This window comes from Phaethon aethereus (genome assembly GCF_964289735.1).
Source record: "Phaethon aethereus genome assembly, chromosome: 8".
Lineage (NCBI taxonomy): Eukaryota > Metazoa > Chordata > Aves > Phaethontiformes > Phaethontidae > Phaethon > Phaethon aethereus.
The window spans coordinates 17,470,902-17,481,057 of NC_138584.1; the positions used below are offsets into that span (position 1 = coordinate 17,470,902).

General features: G+C 37.1%; 1 protein-coding gene across 4 annotated transcripts in view; it reads left to right on the plus strand.

Moving 5' to 3' along the window:
* Positions 1 to 6,565, plus strand: part of ZNF644 (zinc finger protein 644) — a gene marked incomplete at both ends in the record, with an annotated part of 51,380 nt that extends 44,815 nt beyond the window's left edge. For all 4 annotated transcript variants that reach the window (XM_082003233.1, XM_082003235.1, XM_082003236.1 and 1 more), the window contains 2 exons: positions 5,787 to 5,889; positions 6,373 to 6,565. In XM_082003233.1, the coding sequence (XP_081859359.1) occupies positions 5,787 to 5,889; positions 6,373 to 6,565 (296 nt within the window). The remainder of the gene's footprint in view (positions 1 to 5,786; positions 5,890 to 6,372) is intronic.
* Between the last annotated feature and the right edge of the window lie 3,591 nt (positions 6,566 to 10,156).

The following is a 10,156-nucleotide window of genomic DNA, read 5'->3' on the forward strand; positions in this document are numbered from 1 at the left end:
TAGGTTAGAAACAAAACTTTTTAAAAAATCTTCTGATCTCAGAAGCTGGAGCTGAGCCAAATAAATGGCCTGTAAGATGGATAAAGGCCTTTCACTGAAGCCAGTGACTTACAGAGGCTTGAGCTCTAGCTATAACATATGCAACCAGTGTGTATTTATATTAACTTAGTCATTACCATTAAAACAGTCGTACCTGTGCAAAGTTTGTGAACTTTGCTTGTTGACTTTTCACAGAATCGTTAAGGTTGGAAAAGGCCTTTAAGATCATCAAGTCCAACCATCAACCCAACACCACCATGCCCACTAAACCATGTCCCAAAGTGCCACATCCACACGTTTTTTGAATACTTCCAGTGATGGTGACTCTACTACCTCCCTGGGCAGCCTGCTCCAATGTTTGACCACTCTCTCAATAAAGAAATTTTTCCTATTATCTAGTCTAAACCTCCCCGGCACAACTTGAGGCCATTTCCTCTCATTCTATTGCTAGTTACTTGGGAGAAGAGACCAACAGGCACCTCACCACAACCCCCATTTGTGGGTTGTAGAGAGCAATAAGGTCTCCCCTCAGCCTCCTCTTCTCCAGACTGAAACAACCCCAGTTCCCTCAGCCGCTCCTCATAAGACTTGTGCTCCAGACCCCTCACCAGCTTCGCTGCCCGTCTTTGGACATGCTCCAGCAACTCAATGTCCTTGTAGTGACGGGCCCAAAACTGAACGCAGTATTCAAGGTGCGGCCTCACCAGTGCCGAGTACAGGCACGCTCATTCATTCAAGCAAGCTCAATGCAAGTCTTGTAGATGAGAAAATATACTTTTAAACAGTGGTTTTATTTGATATTCCACTTTATATTGTAAGTTTTGTGAAGAGAATTATTTCAATGCAAGATTTCACTAGCACACACCAGTTTTAAACTTTGTTGTGAGTGTTGTTCTTAGGGAGATCTCAGTTTTTCTTATTAAAAAATGATTGCAGTCAAGAACAATTTCAAGATGTCTTCAGTTTTGCTTCAGCCTGAAACCTGTATGGAGACAATGAGGATACATTTGTACAGGTTCCTCCTTCTGTTTTCTGTTTCTTATATCTAAAGTAAATGTAACTACTGAAAAGGAATCAAGTTGGTTGAATATTTGTCTCCGTTTCTTGCTGTAATTAAATAATTGTGTGGAAACATGAATGCTCTAATTTTTTTTTTTTTTTGCAATTGTTATGGGAGCTATCTAGCCATTACTGTTCAGTAAAAGAAATAATAGTAATCTTTGCATGTCACCAAAGTGAGACCTTGTTGGCTTACGTACTAGTTTTCTACTCAGTTTTTCAGTTTGTCTGCTTATGTTTTTGGCATTGACTGTTATCGTATTGCTTTTCTAGCAGATCCCCTGCTTCTTCAGAGTCAGTAATTTGATCACATTTAGTAAAATCTTACCTTTTTTTTTTTTCCAAATGCAACTTGACAGTTTTAGCAGTATAATAGACCTAGTTAAGCATAATGGTAAATTTTGAGAATGGACTCCAGAAAAACATCCTAGAAGTGGAACTTTCTAGGCTGTTGGCTGTTCAAGGTTAGTGTTTATTAAACATAATTTGTGCCTATAGTTACACAGTATGGATCGACTGTATAGCAAATGCCTGGCTAGGTTCATTTGGATAATTACTTGCTTTTGTATTAGTGCTTGCATGATGATCTTCAGATGCCTGAATGGAACAGTAATTTTTTTTGTTTGTTTGTTATGCAGTCCAGTTTTGAACCATGTAATGATTTAATAGCTCATCTTGGGTAGATGCTAATCTCCTTTTATACGTGTTTTGATGAATAGTAACACATTAGTGTTTCTCAGAGCATGTGGCAAAATTGCTTCTTTCCTCTGATTATCTTTAGAGCATTGGACAGAGCTACACAAAATCTTCAACATGCATCTCGCTGCTCTTGGTATAGTTATATATCCAGCTTCCTTCCTTTTCTTCTCTCTAGGCGTTGCTTCCATCCACTACCCCCCTCCCAAGTGTCTCGATTCTCTCTTGCACCTTGACTTTTTACATCTTATCTTTGTTGACTCTTTTTACATACGCGGCCTCTTACCAGCTGTCATCTTCTGGGAGTCACCAGCTGTTGTCTTTGGTCTTTGCTTTTGTAGATGGAGACTGCTTTTTTGGAAGTTTGGGTGAGAGCAATAAAATACAGAGCAAGGAGTCTGGCCATTGAGCCAGTGGTATGACTGAGGTAGCCGTTCTTGTGGCCGCTGCGCTTCCAAATAATTTCTAATACAGCTTTGTCAAAATTGTAGCTTTGGGAAGTTTATTGTGGAAGCATATGCAGCTACATCAGAAATCTGAGATACACTGACTTTGTGTGTCTTTATTCTGTACTGTTACAGTTATAACTGATCAACAGGCATGATCAGTTAATTTTTAGTAGCCTATAAGTCCTTCTGGGAGCAAATGACTGAACGTTTTTTTAATGCATTTTACTGTGGAGTAATGATGAGGATAGATAGCAAGTGATTGAATTTGAAAAATTAGTGAATAAATATACAAGAAAGATAATTCATTATTTTTTACTTATTAATTGGCAGTGGTTTTAAATGGTTCATTAGATCCATTTATGCATGCAGTTATTCAACTTGTGTTAGCTTACATACACGATGCAAAAATAATGAAGTCCGAATAAAGACCCAGCTTCAGTCTTCCTGAAATGAGAAGTGTTCCATGTTGGGGGACATCAAGAAGCAGAGCGTGCAAATGAGCATAGATGCACTTTAATTTTGAACCTCAGACCAAATGTCACAGCATGAAGGACTTCTAATTGTGTCTTTTCTAGTCTATGTTGTCTTAGGCGTGCTCATTTTAGCCTCTGATCTATCTCCATCTGCTTGTAGTCTTTCTTGATAAACGGTCACAGAGGTAAAGAAGGTTTTTACATGCAGCCTTTTTACCTAGCATGTATTTTTCTAAATAGTGTGCTCTGAAATTGAACTTGAGTGCCTCAAGGAGATTCCTCCAAAGTTTGATTGTCTTTTGTTTTAAATGGGTTGTTTCTCTGTTATGTTGTATTAGAGGTTTGATGAAGTGGTGTAACTGGTTGTTTACAAAAAGTTTTTGGAATAGCAACTAGGAAACATCAGGTGGCCAAACTTGAAGGAAGGAGGCTTCTTCCAAAACGAATTGGGCCTTTATGGAGAATGAAGGATGAGAGCTTGGGTGCTGTGATAGCCACAAAGTAGGCGTTAGTGGTAGGTAGTTCCTGCCTGTCTCTGGCAATTTGCTACAATTTCCATGCAGCTTAGTATCCTTGGTCTCTTTTCGAAAGTGCTAAAAACGTACTTTCTGACGTGGTCATGCTTTGTTACAGTAGAGGCATTGGAAGAACAGTAACTTGAGTTTTAGTCCAAACATGGCTATGCTTTCTTAGGAGTGAGGCAATGGTGTGACTTACTTGATGCTTGCAAGCACTTGTAAGCATCATAGCAACAGAGTACATACTGTGCATGTGACTTCTCTGGATAAACAAAAATGAAATTAATGTGGCAGTTAATGGTACACGTCTCTGATAAGTGGTGTTAGAATTACGGTTTTCAATCAGCCAGTAGTTCAGAGGGGGGCTTTCTTAGAAGATTGCACGTACACACACACAAAACCATTAGGTTTCAGGAGCCCTGTTGCAGAAGACCAGTTCAGGTCTAGTAAGAAAGTGAAAGCTCTCTGAAATGCTTGGGATGCATGTGAGTAGAATCAAATTTCTTGATGGGAATGAATGTCTTAAGTTTGCCAACATGAAAATAAGCTAGTTCTTTTTTCTAGAAGGAGCCTGCTGTCTCTGGTTGGTTGGTTGGTTGGTTGGTTTGTTTGGAGTTTTTTTACACTAACTGACATCAGATGCAACTCGTGGATGCGTTTGCATTTGGATAATACTGAATTCCATTTCCCTCCTCATGATACTCTGCAAAATCGGCAATGGCAAAACTTTTGCTGTAATAACTGCTTCAGATAAGTTGTCCCTCATGCAAATAGCTCTCTTGAGATAATGGATGTCTGGGTTTTCAGTATTTTATCTGCTTACATTTCTGGTGATGTTGTTACTGATATTGCAGTATGTAAAATATTTATACTACTTAGTAATTCCTACAGCCTGAAAGGTAGTTAGCTTTTTTTCTTCCTAATTATATGAGAAATATGCTTTTGATGAGAGCATAAAGCATTAAGAACCCCTTACCTATTCACTTTCCCAGAAGTTTTTCTCGGCCGCTTCTATCCCTCCTCCCGCCCGCCCCCCTACCTTGGGTTACTGCCTTTATAGCCAGACTGCTTTCATTGTTACTGTCAGAAAAAATGCTGTTGAGACTCATCTGCCTAATGACAGCTTGACCCGGGGCCTGAAGGAGGTCTCTTTAGCTTGGTATCTGCTTTCTGCTTGTTTGATTAGTTCTCTGGTACCTTCAAACCTCAAAAATTAATTCTAATTTTTCTAGATACTCTAGGAATCTTTAAATATGGGGATGGAACTGGGAAACGTTTGGTGTATCTTTGATACGAGTCGAAAGTTTGGCTACAGGGTAAAAGCTTGAGATATGCTTATTTGGAGGATGTAAGAAAAATGAAGGATGCAATGAGGACTGTGTGTTCTTTAAATCAGCATGTTTTGCCTCACTGGATGATGTCTTACGCTTCAGAATACCAAGAGGTTTATTCTTTTGTTTTATATTACAGGAGTCAAAACAAGTGTAACAACTTTTTAAATTTTACTAAGATCCTTCAGTAGCATAGCATTATGCCTTTTTGGTATCAAGAATACCGCTTTTTACTGTCTTTCAGGTTTCTGTGGAGTTCTAGTGTTGATATCTTGTGTTTTGAAATAGAGTGTAGCTAGATACACTTCTCAGTTCAAGCAGTCCCGAACTTCTTGTTTTTTCTTGAGCTTTATCAGCTGTTTTCATCATAACAATATTAACTCAGTTTAATGCCCTCATCCTCCAACTTTGGCTGCTTCTTAGAATCTCCAGGTTTTGTTACCGATTCCTATTACATCTATTTATGGGAGGTACAAACCTCAGTGCTAACTGAACCCATTTGCTGTGCGTTTCCTGTTCATAGACATTATTTTCATACATAGTTTCAAATGCTTAGGCTGAATTTAGAAAGTGGCCTTGCCATCCCCGTTGATTGTCCTAATAGCGGCTCCCACTGCCAAGGTTTAATACATAATTTTTGTAAGATGCATTAGTATTCAGACAATGAGGGGGAAAGCTTCATTTGAAATTCTTAGAATAAAAGGACAAACTTTTGCTTGATGTTGCAAACAAATAGCAGGTGTTTTATTCAAACAAGAAATTCTTGATTGCATTAGCTGAAAGCTACAACTTCGTGAAGTTGTAACATGGTTGAACATGAGTGGTCTTATGATGGTACTTGAACTACAAAACGAGTTCCAAGATTTTGACAGCGGTTTATGCATGAAAGGGAATTTCCAGTGGTGCTTTGCTGCTGTATAATTCTGCAATAGGTTAGTAGGTGCTTGCTAATACTAAAACAACAGTTTAATGCTGAATGTCAATTATGTAGTCTTTTAAGAGCAAGCACTGTGCTAAACTAAAAAAATAGCTTAATGTGTTTTGCCAGTAAATTTCTTAGAGCACACTGTAATTGTTTTGGATTTACATTACAATTAAATGTAGAATAACAAGGAGGTAGCTATCTTTTCACTACTGCTATAGAGGATGCTTACTAAATATCTCTTTAGTTAACACTCATTAAAGTATCACTTTCACATATGGAAATTTCTCTCTTCTTAGCTTTAGACTGTAAGCAAAAGAAGTCAAGGTCAAGATCTGGAAGCAAGAAAAAAATGCTGCCATTACCTCATAGTGCTGATGAAGTTTACATACTCAGATGCAGGTACATAGGGTTATTTTAATTGAAAGAACACGTTCTTAAGAGCTTGCTAGTTTTAGTCATAAGATTTAAGATTGTATTCTGTAAATGTGTTTGTGGTTAAATTGAATAATAAGGGGGGGAAGCAGTTGCCTGTTTTCATTAATTTGAACAAGAGGACTTGAATCAGTCATACTCGGTTATCAGGTTGCCAACTGTTTCTCTACACTGGTCATGTCTGAGTAATATTCTGTCCTTCAAAAGAAACCTTACTTAAGAACAACAGATTGTTATTGGTAGTGTTAAAAATGTAAGAGTGTAGGTTGTATAAACTGCAAATATTTTGTGTTCAGTTACTATAAATGAACTCAAGTACTAAGGTTTTCAACTAAAATAAGTAGAAACAAACTGCAAGAAAATTAAGACTTTCCACTTAATGTCTTTATTTTAAAACTTTTTCAGTAGAGCTAGATATATCTTGATGGAATAATTTTAATATTTGCATAGGTTTTGTGGTCTGGTCTTTCGAGGACCTTTGTCTGTTCAAGAAGACTGGATAAAGCACTTGCAGCGACACATTGTCAACGCAAATCTTCCACGGACTGGAGCTGGGATGGTTGAAGTCACATCACTACTTAAAAAGCCTGCTTCAATTACTGAAACTTCATTTTCTTTACTTATGGCAGAAGCAGCATCATAGAACAAGGAAACATTTTAAATTTTAATTGGATGTAAATTTGAAATACTTTGTCATTTTTTAAAATAAATTGCTACACTAAATTATGTTTATAAATGCTAAAGACAGAAAAATAGAGGAAGTGGATTACAGTAACATCAAAATAAATTGAATACTTAACAATTACAGTAAGTAGTCTTTATATTTTATATAGGGTGGAAGATGTGTTTTTAAGGTTTATTATGTTTTGTCAGTTACTGTGTTCACTATCAATACAAGACCATTACATGTATGGCAGCCATTTTTAAATTGTTGCACATGGGTACTTAAAAGACAGATTTTAATAAAACCAAGAAACCATGTTCTCTTCAGTGTTACCCAAATCAAGGCTCTGTTTATTCCAAAAAGAATTACATAGTAAAATAAGATATTACTATATTTTGTTTGTATGTATGTAGTGTTTTGTATAATACCAAGAACTGCTAATACAATTTACTCAACTTAGGGCATTAAATATCATGTACTTCATAGTTCAAGAGACTGTTTCATTCAAATAGGGCAATTAGTACTATTCTATCTAGGTGTGTAAGTGTTTTGTTTTTTTTTTAAATCACATGAGGCTTTTTGTACTAAAAAGTGGAGGGAAACTTGTTTAAACAAATTTCTAAGAGTAATATGTACATAATACTGGAAATTTGTGGTAAGGAAATATTCTTTACTTCAGTTGCATTTCTCACTGACAATAAAGTGGTGCATCCATGCTACCTCCTACTTGTCAACAAAGATGGTATTTACCCTTATGTTTTTGTATCATAGTAGATTCAATCCAACTTTCTTTATTACAAAGCATCTTTTTGTTAACAAGTTTGTTTCTTTATGATGATTTACTCAAAGCCTGACTTGCTTACAGAAGTTTGCCTCTCTACTATTTTATTTAACACTGTAGAAATGTACTAATAAGCATTGCTCACTACACGGTTAGAGTAGACTTTTCATTTATAATTCTGTTTAAAAGATTGATCATTTTAGAAAATTCGAACGCAGATTGAAATGTTTCTACATATGAAGAGAATGTTTACAACTTAAATTTTAGAGCTTGTTTTGGATGTGATTATATGTATGAAAACTGTAACACTATGCTCATGCTAAGGACCTACTTACAGAATTACTGAAATAAATGTGCTGTGAGGATGGAAATACGGTGCAGGTGTCTTGGTCATGATGAATTGTGTTTGTTCATTTAAACTGTCTTCAGAACATGATTTTTGTTTTAATCAAATCAGGTTCCTCTACAAATCGATTTTGTATGCAAGTAACATTTCATTTTACTCATATAGGGTAACAGATACTGTAGTTAAGCCAAGGATATGCATTGATATTTTCTTTATATGTAAATAAAGTTAAAAGCAGTTAAAACAAGAGGAGTATTTTGGTAGAGTATATACATACCTCACTGCCAGTGAAATTGCTTTCCTATGGTATATCTCCTTACCAGAAAAATCTCTAAATAAAAAGGTTTAAAGAAAATCTAAATGTCTATAATGTGAAGCATTTATTTGCATTGTGTGAATTAAGTTTGTGAAATTGATTTGTCTTGCTTGAGATTAGAATCTTCTCATGATCTTAAGTAAAAGTACATTTACTTGCAATAAACTGACTTGTTCACAGACGCATTACATTTGATTGGTGGAAAAGATAAATAAATGTCTGTCTTCCTGTATGTGCGCAGTTTAGAGGTAACCCACGAGGCTTGTTAACGTTCTGGTAAAATAGACGGGCTAAAAATGCACAGCTGTGCGGGACAGAGTCCTGAGACAAGGCCATCCTGGCTCTATCAAGGCAATCATTAAATTAGTGCTGTACGAGTTGCTACAGATAACTTTAGCTTTATCATCAAATTTTATTCCCCCCCACCACCACCCCTTTTTTTTTAACTGGAAAATCTACATCGTTACGTTGAAAGGCTGGAGAAAAGAATACTTTAGAGATTTTTAGGAAAGATAACTGGGATGTTGAAGTATATTGCAGACAAATTCTGTGTATGCAGACTAACAAATCTCTAAATTTGTAGATGATTGTGGGGGTTTTTTTTTAATACGCTGTGAAAATGGAAGGTTTACAGCAACGTGTTGAAACAGAATAGAGGGAAGTGATCAAATCACCTTGAATGTTTATAATGCTTTAATAGAGTGCTTGTTTACCCTTCTCACCAAAAAAGGTGCTTGTGAAAGCACCATATTTTGTGGCTCTTTAACAGAGGAAAAAAAATCAATTAAGTGCAAATGATATTTATCTAGTATTGTTAAGAATGCTTGTAAGGTGAAGCCATACCATGCAGAGTTTAGCAGTAGCAAAAAACTCTTACTAGGTTCATAATAATTAAAAATCTAGTTAATTCTATGTAATTCATTAAATCCCAGTAGTGAACTGCTTTGTGTAACACTAAAATGCAAGGTTGTGTCTGAAGAGCAGGCAGCTCTAGGCCTGACTGGTTTCCAAAATGAGATTCCTTTGAGGAGGAGCAGCAGTTTTCAGTGGCAGGCTTTCTGAGCGGGTGCACTGGAGCTGTGTGCCCTGCTTGCATCAGATCCTGGACAGTATAGCTTGGAATATATACAGGAGTTCTAGAACTCTTCTGATTATTAAGTTAATTGCATATATGGTTGATACAGACCAAATTTTTTTTTATTATAATAATAATAATAGAGTACCCGCAAGCTTTCTTTAGCCTCTAGTCCTGAAGTGGGGCTATTTGTTTTCTTGGTTTCTGTTGTTTGGAAATACAGATCTTCGGTCACTACCTACAAGGAGATCTAAGTCCCCCTTTCCAGAGTTACAGAGATTCTAAATAATCTGGCAGAAGAGAGCTAATTAAGTCAGTCACTTTATTATATGAATCTCATGTTTTGAGATGTGTGGCTTGAGAGATTCTATGGCAGTCTGTGCTGAAGAGCTAGACTTCCAAAATTGCACATACGAACGCGCGTGTTAGTCTGCTTTGGTTAGATTGTGTCAGACTAGAGGCTGCAGTGGCATAGTGATATTTGCTTGGTTGATTTTGGTTGCGTACCACAATCTTACATGTTTCTGGATTTACCCTAGTTTCTGGTAAAGGTCTCTCAAGTAGCAACCTCTGGAAAATTATGAAGGAATTTCAGAATGCTTAGAGAAGCCTGGGAAATTGTAGAAGACCGTCCCCCACGTTTTGTAAGATTATTGCCTCTCTCCCCTAGTCCCAGTGATATTTCCAAATAATCTTAAAAAATTAAAACTCTATTTGCATTCCTTGAAAAGAGGTTTCTGCAGGACCTTGGAAAGGCGATTTTAAAGGGCCTGTGGTAGCCGCTGCCAGGTGGTAGTGTGTTCAGGCTGTATGCATGGAAAATGGGAGATAGAGGCAAGTGAGTAACAAATGTTGGCTCACGAAGACCCTTGGGCATTTACTCCTGTTTGCCATATACTGCTGCTTACGGGCTGCGTGAGTTGTGTTAGGCGGACTGCACCCACAAGCTGGGGTGGTCCAGCTCTGCCTGCAGATCCAACTTCTGCTCCCTCAGGGCTGACCGTACCCAGCCAGCGGTGTCAGGACATGAGCTGCTGACTCTTCTCCATGGG